General features: G+C 37.6%; 1 protein-coding gene across 5 annotated transcripts in view; it reads left to right on the top strand.

Moving 5' to 3' along the window:
* RALGPS2 (Ral GEF with PH domain and SH3 binding motif 2) overlaps positions 1–14,791 on the top strand; it is a 167,043-nt gene that overhangs the window by 80,692 nt on the left and 71,560 nt on the right. For all 5 annotated transcript variants that reach the window (XM_055419189.2, XM_055419187.2, XM_088845300.1 and 2 more), the window contains 2 exons: positions 627–719; positions 6,310–6,436. In XM_055419189.2, the coding sequence (XP_055275164.1) occupies positions 627–719; positions 6,310–6,436 (220 nt within the window). The remainder of the gene's footprint in view (positions 1–626; positions 720–6,309; positions 6,437–14,791) is intronic.

Genomic DNA, 14,791 nt, shown 5'->3' with positions numbered 1-14,791 from the left:
CTATGGACAGCAGCCCTCCAGGCTCCTCTGTCCGTAGGATTCTCCAGGCAAGAATACTGGATTGGTTTGCCATTTCCTTCTCCAATGCATGCATGCATGCTAAGTCGCTTCAGTCATGTCCGACTCTGTGCAACCCTATGGACAGCAGCCCTCCATGCTCCTCTGTCCACAGGATTCTCCAGGCAAGAATACTGGAGTGGGTTGCCATTTCCTTCTCCCATTAGGGGTCCTGAGTAGGACACAAACCAGGATTCTGGGCATGGGCCTTTCTTTGAGGTTGGATCATAAGGCAGAATTAGTAATAGTTCAGTATAAGAAAGGAAACTGCCTACTAGAAACAAGGATGCATACCAGATAACTTTGATACTGAGCCATAACTTTGGTTTTCTTAATGTATTAGACAACTGGAGGTAGATGTGTTCCCAGAGCTAGGAGGGAGTTCTGTGTGGGCCAAAAATCAGCTTACTGTAAACACAGTGGATACCCAAAAATAAATCTCAACAATGAGTGTAATAAGTATGCTATAAGAACCACCCGTTGCCTAAACTGTATTTGTGTTCAAGTTGTCTTGTATTCATGCTATTTTATTTTTCGTCTCTCCTCCCCCTTTTTCTTAAATCTTCCAGAAGTTGTATGAGCTGAATAACCTTCATGCACTTATGGCAGTGGTTTCTGGCTTACAGAGTGCCCCAATTTTCAGACTGACTAAAACATGGGCGGTGAGTAATCTTCTTTAGTTAATGATAGGTTAGACTTCCTGTTGGAAGTGAAGATGTTTTAGTTCCTTTTGTAGTTCTTAGTAAGGTTAATATTATGATAACAGATAAGGATTTTTTAATTACTTTGTACTCTGTTCTTTGAAACCTACATTTTTTCCTCTCCCCTTAAATAAGTATTGCATGAGGCTTGTTAGGTATTTTGAGCTAAAATCCAGCTTGGTTCTTGGTTTCTGCTCTTTAGGAAATCATTTTTGTAGAACTTCTTTAAACATCTTTGACAACATAGCATTTCAGTTTTACTGATGGGAAACTGTAAATGTGAAAATAAATTGGCATTAATCATGTAAAGATTATGCTTTTGGAAAATTTGAGGAAGATATAAATTGTAAGTTGCCCCCAAAATTTACTGATTCAGATTTCCATTACAATATTTTTTGCTCAATAAACTCTTGGGTTTTTTCCTTAGAAATAAAGGAAAATCTGATAGCTAACATGGAAGTAGGCAGTGTTTCTGTGCACATTGTGATATTATGCTAATCATACTTGGTTCTATTTAACAGAGTCAGAGTGTGAGGTTTTACTTTTGCAAATTTGTATATTTTTATAGTTGATCAATGTGATACTGGCCTCAAGCTTGCTGGGTATTTTTCATTTAGATTTTATAGAACTGAAACTTTAGATTTAGTTAAATCTGTTCATATTAATACTGTTCTTTAATGTTAAAGAGGAATGATTTTGTTTACTACATTTTGTACAGAGGGTTAGTGTGTTCTTACTGTCCTGGAATAAAGACTTGACTAACTTTAAAACAGTTTTTTACTTACTAAAATATAACTTTGTTTTTAATTAGCCTGATGTTCTCACTTTTCATAGTATCTGAAGAGACAGATGTTTCTCATACTGGAAAAACATTAGTATGGAAGAGCTTATGATCTTTATATTTCATTTGTATTTTAGAAATACCTGAGTGAACAGTTTTCCTACTCTAAAAATTATTTTTAATAAGGATGACCTAATTCTCTTTTATTAAAATTTTAATTTAATGAGGGAATGGAAGTGATTATAAATATACAGTCATGAATTCCGTCTCTGAAGTTTTAGGGAAAAGAAATTGTACTCTGGTTTATATTGTGATTTAGAAATGAGATACATTTCCCTCAAGTTAATTTTTGTTTCCTTGAAGTTATTTTCATTGTCTCTCTCTCATGTCTTGCATCGAAATAATTTTGTTTAAATTTAGTAACAGCTCCATTATTAATCTGAATAAAATTTTTAGTGTTCATATTAAACTTGAAAATATTCCACACTTTTGCTAGGTAAGACTCGGATGCTGGGAGGGATTGGGGGCAGGAGGAGAAGGGGACGACAGAGAATGAGATGGCTGGATGGCATCACCGACTCGATGCACATGAGTTTGAGTGAACTCCAGGAGCTCGTGATGGACAGGGAGGCCTGGCATGCTGTGATTCATGGGGTCACAAAGAGCCGGACACGACTGAGCAACTGAACTGAACTGTTTGACGTGAATAGTGGATGATATAGACAAAGTCCTGTTCTTATCAAGCTAACATTCTACTGGGAAAAGATAAGCTGTAAATATATAAATGATATCTCATAAATAATGATGAATGCTCTGTAGAAAAATAGAGTAAATGAGATGTAAAATACTTCCCTCATGCTTTTCTATGATATGGGGTAAGAATTTCTGATAAGTGATTGGACCCAGTTGCAGTTGGACCTGGCAATTGAAAAGGATTGGTGACCTTGTTAAAGATGTTGGAATGATTGGATCTGAGAGAATAGTGGAGGAAAAAATGGGACAATAAGAATAGAGAATACCTTTGAGGAATTTTGTTGTGAAGTACTGGGATGAGGGCCAGCGGTAACTGGAAGAAATGTGAGATTGAAGATTTGTGGTGTTTTACTTTGGTTTTAAAGATGAGAGCCGTGACAGTATGCTTGAGTGGTAGTACAGTGATCTAATAAAATGAGGAAGTGGTAAAAGAACAAGAAGTCAAGCCTGTGATACCCTAGATTAGCCCAGAGGAGATAAGGTCCAGTACTCCAGTGGGGCAGGAACAGTTTCTCAATTTTAACAGGAGAGAAGGGGGTGCGATTGGTTATAGACACAGGTATGCTGATAGATTTGGTGGTAGGATTCTGCAGAATTCATAAGACATAAGAAACAAGGTCATTAATTGACAGTGGGAGAGGTATTGCAGGTTTGAAGACAGAGGAAAGGATGAAAGTCATCAAGGGGACTGTGCTGCTGCTGCTGCTGCTGCTGAGTCGCCTCAGTCATGTCCGACTCTGTGCGACCCCATAGACGGCAGCCCACCAGGCTCCTCCGTCAGTGGGATTTTCCAGGCAAGAGTACTGGAGTGGGTCAGGGGCACTGTGAGAGTGAATTAAGTAGGGAAACATGTAGGTCTTAGGAAGGTCCACTTGAGATTTTTGGTCATGAACTTAGAGTGAAACTGAGTGTTCAGCATTACCGTGAAGAAGTGCTGAGAATTAATTGTATTTAACCAGTTGGAATTTTTTTAGACTTGTTTGTACCACAGAGGGGTCAAGGATAGTAAAAGAGATAAAGTAGGTAAATATAAAAGTTGTGATAGATGAGGAAATCTAACCCAAGTAAAAGGAAAGAAATAATGAACAGTGAAAGGGTAATATGGTGGAAAATCCTGGTGCCCTCAAATACAGGGAATGTACCAAAAAACATCACAAATGGGGGAAATATTAGAAACATTCTCTTTAACATCAAGGAAAAGTATGCCCATTTTCATTGTTTTACTCAACATAGAAATTTTAGCATAGTCAAAAAAGATTAGAAATAATAAGATATACCCTCAAAAAGTTAGAATTACATTGAGTTACCATTTATCCATCAACTCCACTTCTGGGTGTATACCCAAAAGAATCAAAGATTGGGACTCAAACAGGCATTTTTACACCAGTGTATTAACAAAAAGCATCATGATTAACAATAACCAATAGGTATGAAACTTCAGTAATTTGGCCACCTCATGCAAAGAGTTGACTCACTGGAAAAGACTCTGATGCTGGGAGGGATTGGGGGCAGGAGGAGAAGGGGACGACAGAGAATGAGATGGCTTGATGGCATCACCGACTCGATGGACATAGGTTTGAGTGAACTCCTGGAGTTGGTGATGGACAGGGAGGCCTGCAGTGCTGTGATTCATGGGGTCGCAAAGAGTCGGACACGACTGAGCAACTGAACTGAACTGAACTGATGAACAATCCAAATGGCCACGAACAGATGGATGAACGTACAAAATGTGTAAACGTTCAATGAAATATTATGCATTCTTAAAAAGGACTGAAATTCTGACACATGCTGCACCTTGGATAAACCTTGATGATGATATGCTCAATGAAATAAGCTAGACACAGTAAGACAAATAGTGAACGATTCCTTTTATATGAGGTGCCAAGAGTAGTCAAATTCATTGAGACAGTAGAAGGTGGTTCCCAGGGCTGAGAGGAGCAAGAAATGAGGAGTTCCTGTTTAATGGTTACAGAATTTCAGTTCGGGAAGATGGAAAGAGTTCTAGCCATGGATAATTGCAATGATTGACGGATAACATGAATGTACTTAATGCCACTAAACTGTACACTTAACACTGGTTAAAATGGTAAATATTATGTATATTTTACCGCAGTTTTTAAAAATAGTCCTCTGAAAACAAGTCTCTGCTATCCCACCCCAAATTGAATCCTTTTGTTCTGATTATTGATTTGTTATGAAAATTGCAAAATGTGTTATTTTTATACATATCAGACTTCGTGCTTCTTTAGTTTTGTGTTTCAGATATGTCAGAATCAGCTATGAGTTCCAAGTAATTTGTTTCTCCTGATACTGTACCAGAGTTCTGGAATGATTGACTTTGGAAAAAAAAAAAGATTTCTTGTTATCCTTGCTGTGTCATGCAGTATATTTTGCATATTCAAATACTTTGTTATGTGGGAGAGAAAAGAATGTTTGGATTTATAGATCAAAATGAAGAGTTGCACCTAATCTTGAAAATGCTAATCAAGTGTGTTGAAACTGGGCCACAGAAAGTCGTGAAACCAGTGTTTGCAGGAAGACGTATCTAAAACATTCAAGCAGAGGACTCTTTGAACTCTTTAAGTTTCAAAGATGAAGGGATACTGGTCAGACAGTTTTTTTGTTTTTGTTTTTTTAGAGATTATCTGAAGATGATCTGTTATTTTGGCGCCTGTGAAAAATAGATTATAGCATCAATCCCAACGATATTACTTGTAATATTAGAAAGAGTAGTGGATTAGATGTTAGAGCACTCTGTCTCCAGGACCAGACTGAGACCCTGAAAAGCAGGACCTAGTCTTTGTGAGTGAATGACTGACGAGTGTTGGTGTGCTCTACTTCTCCTTGGGGTCTCAGTTGCCTCATCTTTAAATTAGTCCTCTTGACTTTTCTCTTAACCTCCTAGGAGAATTAGATGAGAATTTTATAGGTGGAAGTGTTTTGCCTGCTATAACAAATATTTTATGACATAAAGTGAAATATGATTTACAACATAATGAAATAGTAATTTCACATATTTAAAGAAGAGATTTTTTTTCCAGAGACTTTGAAATACTTAAAAACATGTATTTTCTGAATCTTTTAGTTAATATTATTTCGGATGACTGCCCTTGCTTTTCTTTTATTCCCCTTGATATCTCCATTTTTCTCCAAGGGCATGCACTACAAATCTACTCCTCAAGCCTCCTAAAACAGCTGCAGTTGATTGTTCAACTGTGTGTAGTACAGCACTGGTCAAAGGAATCAAGGAAAAAAATGTCAGAAATCCAAACATGTAAATTGTAGTTTTATAGTACCGGTAGAACTAGGTATGGTTAGAGTCATCAAGAAAAATTATTACTTAAATTATGAAATTCAGTATTTATTTCTTAATGCTTATGTAAGAATTGAAACTCCAATACTTTGACCACCTCATGTGAAGAGTTGACTCACTGGAAAAGACTGATGCTGGGAAAGATGGGGGGCGGGAGGAGAAGGGGACGACAGAGAGTGAGATGACTGGATGGCATCACCGACTCGATGGACATGAGTTTGAGTGAACTCCAGGAGTTGGTGATGGACAGGGAGGCTTGGCGTGCTGTGATTCATGGGGTCGCAAAGAGTCAGACACGACTGAGCGACTGAACTGAACTGAAGAGTTAACTATCTTTGAGGGGGCAGGGGACAAGTCATGAAAATATTTGGGCCTTTGAGGTGAATATGAATATATAATTATTTTAAATTAGGAAAATGACTAATAAAAATTGTTTAACCATTTAAAATAATAAAGATGGGAAATAATGTATTATAATTTACTACTTAGTAAGTTAATTATTATAGGTACATAAAAAGTATATTGTATTTTATAAATAATGAATTTGGTTTTATTAATAAACATGTCTGGTTTTGTTTTATTTATATACTACCAAAATATAATTAAAACTTTGAAATTAAAATTCAAATTTATAGTAATTGTAACTTTTAAGTCTTTACTAAAATTGGATACAGAAATAACTTGGGCTTTTCTGTTTCTTTTAGTTATTAAGTCGAAAAGACAAAACTACCTTTGAAAAACTAGAATATGTAATGAGTAAAGAAGATAATTACAAAAGACTCAGAGACTATATAAGTAGCTTAAAGATGACACCCTGCATTCCCTATTTAGGTGAGTTATGTCGCTGTATATTCATTATGCCTAGTTGTTGCTCTGCTTTAATGAATAGTTTATATAAAATTCAATGTATTTTAAAAGTTTGTGCGTCCTTTAAAGAAATTAAAGGATTCTTAAGTTGAAAAAATTGTGTCGAGGAATGTGTTACCTTACTACCTGGAATGTATTTTCATTTTTTCTTAGAAATGAACCATATGGTAAAACCATACATTTTTGCTATTTTAGTAGTGCTTTAAAAGAATGAACTAGTAGTTTGCAGTGAAGTTTAATGCTGTGAAAATATTTAACATTAAGAATTTGATCGAAAGATAAAATGAATTTATTGTCAACATCATGAGTTCTTAGTTTATATTGTTGGCAGGTATTTTAACAGTGATTTATAAAAAACAGTCTCAATGAAGGTGTTATTGTTTTTCTGGAAGAAATTAGCTGTTTAGCTGTGGAAATTTAGCGCAGTGCTGAGACAAATCTGTATTTTACATATTATTACACATAGTGTGTATCTCTTTATTGTATATTTTACAGTGTTGATGAATTCCAAGAAGTACTGAACCAGTAACATAAGATGTTCACCAAAATATGAATAGTAATGTTTTATTAGGTGTTTGAATAAAAAAATGACTGAAACTATACCTTTTTAATGTATATGTGAATTTAAATACAGAAAATATATTATTTATACCTAGTATATGCATTAAAATAAATTGACTTGATCCTATGTAGAGAGTAATCATAAGATAACATTTGTTTTTTCCCGGTATCCCCTTTTACCCGCTATTTCCACTCTGTCTTTTATGTAACTACTCATACTGGATTTCACCATAACTGTTTCTGAAAATAATGGAAAAACCTGTTACTTGTTAGGAGACTCTACAGTGTCATCTTTGAAGTCTTTATAGTACCAGTGAACACAAAGTACCAGTATAGTACCAGAACACAAAATAGGGGCATGGACAGCTGATATACTGTCATTCAGCTGCTCAAGAGCATCACCTTTGTCAGAGATCTTAACTCATCATATCATGTGGGACATTCTCAAATTCCAGTGGGAATAGGAAATGTTGTACATCCTCTGTTGAAGGCAGAATACTCCTGTGCATTGTACAGACAGTGGCCACATACTGTTTGTCTGTTTCTTTGATAAATAGTTCAGGGCCATAATAAACAACTCAGTCAGAGAGACTCTCAGCTGATATTAGGAAAGGCATTCTGCATATGCTCTACTTTCTACCATTACCTTGGCTTTGACATTCTTGAAAGTGGGGAAAGGAAGAATAGAGGAGTTTTGAAAGTCATCAATATCTTAATACTTCATAAAAACATAAACTTTTCATAGCATAAAGAACATTAGACAGAATTTTTTGAATTCATGTCGCTCGGTTATGTCCAATTCTTTGTGACTCCATGAACTATAGTCTGCCAGGCTCTGTTCGTGAAGTTCTCCAAGCAAGGATACTGGAATGGGTTGCCGTTCCCTTCTCCAGGGGATCTTCCTGACCTAGGGATTGAACCCAGGCGTCCCACCTTTCAGACTAAGAATTGGGAACTGTAAATTCCAGAATGGCTCTGTCATATTCATTTTTCAAGTCACTGAAGTGTCGTCTTTAAGCCTTGTTTTCTTTACCTAGAAATAGCACACACGGAGAAGGTGATGGCACCCCACTCCAGTACTCTTGCCTGGAAAATCCCATGGACGGAGGAGCCTGGTAGGCTGCAGTCCATGGGGTCGTGAAGAGTCAGACACGACTGAGCGACTTCACTTTCACTTTTCACTTTCATGCATTGGAGAAGGAAATGGCAACCCACTCCAGTGTTCTTGCTTGGAGAATCCCAGGGACAGGGGAGCCTGGTGGGCTGCCGTCTATGGGGTCGCACAGAGTCGGACATGACTGAAGCGACTTAGCAGCAACAGTAGCACACATGTTTTTCTTAAGGCTGGATGGGACTGATCTCTTCTGTATAAATCACTTATACTAGACTTGAGAAAACCAAAGTCGAGAAAGGTAGAAGAACTGATTCAGAATCCTAAAACCTAGTTAATGACAGTTCTGAGGTTCTGACCTAACATCTTTCCAATTATAGCTACTAAACTCTTATTCTAAAATTTACTGATTCCACAGTTGTGTTTTTTCTCATTGAAATAAATATTTTTCTCAAATTTCATAATTTGTTTTTCAGAAAAGATTAAGATTATTTTCTATTAAAAAGGACAAAATAACTTAAATCCTGTGCTGTGATGTCTAGTTCAGGGGTCTTTGTTTTATATTTATCCACAGTAGAAACTTCAGTAGAGGGTTTGAAGTTGTCTGTGCATGTGCAGTTAAGCACACTCTTACATACCCATGAGGGTGTGGTGGGAAATCATTGAAATAGTGGAATCTGGAAGAGTTTTCCTTTAGAGAATATACCTGTTTTCTCCCAACTCTGCTACCTGAAACGGAGTATTTTTTCCTGTGGGTTAAAGCAAATGAAGAACACACTGAGGTGTAGAAGTTAGTTTGGAGAAAATAACAGAACCGTAATCTTTCCTGTGTCTTCAGCTTGGTCTGCACTAACTCCTCTTTTCAGCTATTTTTCACTTTGTATTTTCTCATGACCCAGAAACTTCCTTACTGAAATTCTCCACCAGTAGCACCAGTCTCTCTTCTAGTTATGGCTTCTAATTTATGGCTTTTGTTTTTTTGACTCCTCTTTCTCTGCCTTTCTCTTAAATCTGTTCTTCTAAAGGTTTCAGTCCTTTCCTTTTATTCCATACACACACTTAAAGTGGTCTCATTCAGCTTTTTCCAGTGTATCACCTGATGACTGCCAAATCTTAGATTGGACCTATATATTCAATTGGCTTTGTAATTCCTGTGGCCTAGTAACATTTTAGGTACTCAAATACTGATTGAATGAGATATCTATTGGTAACTCTTAATTTAGCATGTTCAGAAGTATATTAATAATTTTCCTCCTTTTTCTATACCTGATCCCATCTTATCTCCTGGCTTAGTGAACAAGTGATCACAGTGTTACATTATCTACACTGCTCCACCACCCTCGACACTTGGTGGGTTTTCTGTTCTTTGTTTTTTGCTTTACAGGATTTCTCCTCCTCCTCTACTTCTCATACCCTCTGTTAGTTCAGTTCAGTTGCTCAGTCATGTCCGACTCTTTGCCACCCTCTGTTAAGTGAGATGCATGTTTGTGAGGGTTAGCAAGAATTAGAAGCCAAAGTTAAAGTATTAGTTGCTTAGTCGTGTCTGACTCTTCACAACTATATGGACTGTAGCCCACCAGGCTCCTCTGTCTGTGGGATTCTCCAGGCAAGAATACTGGAGTAGGCTGCCATGCCCTCCTCAAGGAGAATATCTGGACCCAGAGATTGAACCTGGATCTCCTGAATTGCAGGCAGATTGTTTCCCATCTGAACCACTGGGAAAACCCCATTAGAAGCCAAAGGGTGAAGGGGAGTGGCAAAAACTTATGCTAAAAATAGAAAACATACACCTTCAGTTCAGTTCAATTCAGTTGCTCAGTCATATCTGACTCTTTGTGACCCCATGGACTGCAGCACGCCAGGCTTCCCTGTCCATCACCAACTCTCAGAGCTGGCTCAAACTCATGTCCATCAAGTTGGTGATGCCATCCAACCATCTCATCCTCTGTCGTCTGCTTCTTCTCCTGCCTTCAATCTTTCCCAGCATCAGGGTCTTTTCCAGTGAGTCAGTTCTTCACATCAGGTGGCCAAAATATTGGAGTTTCAGTTTCAGTCCTTCCAGTGAATATTCAGGACTGATTTCCCTTAGGATGGACTGGTTGGATCTCCTTGCAGTCCAAGGGACTCTCCAGAGTCTTCTCCAACACCACAGTTCAAAAGCATCAGTTCTTCAGTGCTCAACTTTCTTTATACTCCATCTCTCACATCCATACATGACTACTGGAAAAACCATAACTTTGACTAGATGGACCTTTGTGGCAAAGTAATGTCTCTGCTTTTCAATATGCTGTTTAAGTTGGTCATAGCTTTTCTTCCAAAGAACAAGAGCCTTTTAATTTCATGGCTGCAGTCCCCAGCTGCAGTGATTTTGGAGCCCCAAAAAATAAACTCTGTCACTGTTGCCATTGTTTCCCCATCTATTTGCCACGAAGTGACAGGACTGGATGCCATGATCTTAGTTTTCTGAATGTTGAGTTTTAAACCAAGTTTTTTACTCTCCTCTTTCACTTTCATCAAGAGGCTCTTAAGTTCTTATTTGCTTTCTGCCATAAGGGTGGTGTCATCTGCATCTCTGAGGTTATTGGTGTTTCTCCTGGCAATCTTGATTCCAGCTTGTGCTTCATCCAGTCCAGCGTTTCTCAAGATGTACTCTGCATATAAGTTAAATAAGCAGGGTGACAATATACAGCCTTGACATACTCCTTTCCTGATTTGGAACCAGTCTGTTGTTCCATGTCCAGTTCTAACTGTTGCTTCTTGACCTGCATACAGATTTCTCAGGTGGCAGGTCAGGTAGTCTGGTATTCCCATCTCTTTCAGAATTTTCCACAGTTTGTTGTGATCCACACAATCAAAGGCTTTGGTGTAATCAATAAAAGAGAAGTAGATGGTTTTCTAGAACTCTCTTGCTTTTTCGATGATCAGTGGATGTTGGCAATTTGATCTCTGGTTCCTCTGCCTTTTCTAATTCCAGCTTGAACATCTGGAAGGTAACGGTTCACAGACTGTTAAAGCCTGGCTTGGAGAACTTTGAGCATTACTTTGCTAGTGTGTGAGATGAGTGCAATTGTGTAGTAGTTTGAGCATTCTTTGGCATTGCCTTTCTTTGGGATTGGAATGAAAACTGACCTTTTCCATTCCCATGGCCACTGCTGAGTTTTCCAAATTTGCTGGCTTGCCGAGTGCAGTACTTTCACAACATCGTCTTTTAGGATTTGAAATAGCTCAACTGGAATGCCATCACCTCCACTAGCTTTGTTCGTAGTGATGTTTCCTGGGGCCCACTTGACTTTGCATTCTAGAATTTCTGGCTCTAGGTGAGTGATCATACCATCATGGTTGTCTGAGTCATGAAGATCTTTTTTGTATAGTTCTTCTGTGTATTCTTGCCAGGAATATTCTGTATTCTGTACAGAAGTATTCTGTGTATTCTTGCCAAGAATATTGTATATTCTGTACACGAAACACACACTTTAGCATCTACATAATTTTATACATTGGGTTCCCCATATAATTATTCATCCCTATACCAGTCTGTGAAGAAGCGTCTGTGATTGTGAGATGATTGCGGAACATTTGGTAGGCTTGGGACAGGAAAATGAAACAGTGAAATATTTGTCAGACAAGTTCTTGTGATGCAGTTATGCTTTTTTCCAGCATGAAAATCACCTTCTTAATGTAGTGACAGTTTCATTTTATAGCACACTTTGAGATTAAATGTATTCATCCCATCTATCAAAACAAGCATGCTTTTCCTAAGAAAATGTGAAGCATTTCAACTTTATACAACTTTTTGACTACTTGATTTATTTATATCATAGGCAGCTGGTTCATTTTCTCATTCCTAATCTTCAATACTAAAGTAAGTTGAAGAATGAGGATTTTACAATAGTTTATATCCTGTTGATATTTACATTTTTCTTATTTTGTCCTTATTTAAAATGAATTAGGATTGTGGCTTTTAAATTTAACTTTTCTGCAGAATTTTTTCCCCTTTCATATTAAACTAGGCCTAGTACAGATAGATGCCAAAAAATGACAACATTTATAAGATGCTGTACATTTGATAGGAGATAACTTGTTCTGAAGACATTTGAGAGATAATACTCATTGTGCATATTAGGAGCTTCTAGTTAACTATCCCTCCTCAAGTGTACAGAATTTGCACAATGCTATCCTTTATCCAGATGGCTCCATGGTAAAGAATCCGCCTGCCAAGCAGACGACCAGGGTTGGATCCCTGGGTCAGGAAGATCCCCTGGAGAAGGAAATGGCAGTGTATGCCAATATTCCTGCCTGGGAAATCCCATGGATAGAGGAGCCTGGCTGGCTACAGTCCATGGGGTCACAAAGAGTCAGACACAACTCAGTGACTAAACAACCACCCCTTATCCTTTAATGTCTGCGAAGATTCTTTTGGAACAGATGTGTCAACCAAAAGAATCTGTACTGTACAGAGAAAAGGTAAAGGTTAATCACCTGTTCTTAACATAAGAGGCATTATCCAAACTAATGGTGTTTTTAGTGTTGTGAATTATGAACGGAACCAACCATCATTCTCTATGAAATTTAAAACAGCAAATGGAGGCTTATATACTGACAAAACTCTTACTTTGATACTGCCAGATTAATTTATAATTCAATGTGGATTAAATTATAAAAAGTAGAAAATGTTTTCTTGGCTTTCAACTCATCATCTGTTGAAAAGTTGTCTCTTCTGTTGGTTTGCATTCAAGGTAAAAATTAGTCAGCCTGGACGATATAGTGAAAAGTTCTTAGGCTAAGGATGCAGTTTTTCTGGAGAGAAATAGTTTGGCAAATCTCAAGGAAAAAATTGTTTTATATGAGAATTATTGCTCTAAATCTGAAAATCATTAACAGCACTCATTTGTTCTTGTCATTGGAGAACAATCTTAAGGGGCTTATTGGAGAATTTGGCATGGGAAGTTTTGCTTTCTGGAGAAAGGGGAAAAGAGCATTGTGCAAAAATAATTTAGTTGTTGTATGAAACATGATAAATATTCTTTCATGTGTGTTTTCTAGCCTCATTTCTACTTTATTTATGTAATTTTGGGAAGATGCAGTAGCTCAACCAGCTTAGGATGTTTTCTGGGAAGGAAAGCATATGTTTTTAAAACTATGGAAGTAAGTAAGTTGTTGCAGTTCTGTACACTGCTTCCTATCAAGTAGAAGCAGAATGTTACAGAGAAGTAAGATGGCCTGACTCTGTCTCTTATAGAGACACCCCAACTTAATTTGCAATTTTGTATGTTAAATTTTCAAGATAACCCCCTCTCCCCCCACTTTTGTTTTTTTCCTTTTTTGAGATGAGAAAAGCTGTCTTTATGTTGGGCTTCTCTGGTGTCTCAGGATGGTAAAGAATCTGCCTGAAATACAGGAGACCAGGGTTTGATCCCTGGATTGGGAAGATTCCCTGGAAAAAGGAATGCCAACCTGCCCTAGTATTCTTGCCTGGAAAAGTCCATGGATAGAGGAGCCTGGTGGGCTTTTTTTTTTCTTCTCCTTTTGTGAAAATAGAAACAGGAGACCAGGGTTTGATCCCTGGATTGGGAAGATTCCCTGGAAAAAGGAATGCCAACCTGCTCTAGTATTCTTGCCTGGAAAAGTCCATGGATAGAGGAGCCTGGTGGGCTTTTTTTTTTCTTTTCCTTTTGTGAGAATAGAAACAGGAGACCAGGGTTTGATCCCTGGATTGGGAAGATTCCCTGGAAAAAGGAATGCCAACCTGCTCTAGTATTCTTGCCTGGAAAAGTCCATGGATAGAGGAGCCTGGTGGGCTTTTTTTTTCTTCTCCTTTTGTGAGACTAGAAAAGCTTTCCTTATATCCATCTGTAATAAAGAATATAAATGGTGCCCTTTCCATCCCCTATCCTCTGGCAAGCACTATTTTGTTTTCATTAATCTTTCTCCCTCAGCAGTGTGTAAGCCCTTAAGTTCGTCTTGGTCCAGGGCTCTATGTTTAGCATCTCAAATAAAAGTGGGCACTTAATATTTAATACTTAACTGGTTGACTTCATTAATTAAATTATCCCTTTCTGGCCCTTCCCATTGTTCCATCAATTTTATTTGTGTGTCATTTTTTGTATACAACTCCCATACTCCCAGTGTTCCGCTGGCCATCCAGTGTTTGCTTAGCACTGTTCTTGGTCAAAGTGGACTTTGACCCTTCCTTTGTGGAATTTAACATCTTCCAAAGATTGTTGATGTGAATAACCTCTCCTATCTCCTAAGCTGTGAACAAGGTGCATAGCATTGCCAGGCTTTGATAGCAGTGCCCTCATCACAGCAATGTTTGAAGCATTCCTAAACTTGCAAGGACCTTCAGATTTTATCTGATCCTTTTTAATGTTTCTGGAGTTTTCAACCTCTCTTGATCCCTTAGAAGAATATAGTTCTTTAATTTTATATTAGTTTTAGAAATTTTTGCTAATCTATGTACAAATATTTTCAAAAACAGTACCTTTTTATTCACATTTCTATGAAGATATTTGGACAGAGTCCAAAGTTTTCTACAACTCTATGGGAATTAATGAGGGTTTTCTCCCTGCCCCTTTGGTAGAATTTTACTTGGCTAAATGTATAAAAGTCTCTGGCACTGATTTTAAAAATACTTAATGGTCAAAAAA

This window comes from Moschus berezovskii, chromosome 17, assembly GCF_049115385.1.
Source record: "Moschus berezovskii isolate FMDL1 chromosome 17, NW_MosBer_1.0, whole genome shotgun sequence".
Lineage (NCBI taxonomy): Eukaryota > Metazoa > Chordata > Mammalia > Artiodactyla > Moschidae > Moschus > Moschus berezovskii.
The sequence above is the reverse complement of the archived record's forward strand: the minus strand, read 5'-3'. Positions and strand labels throughout refer to the sequence as shown.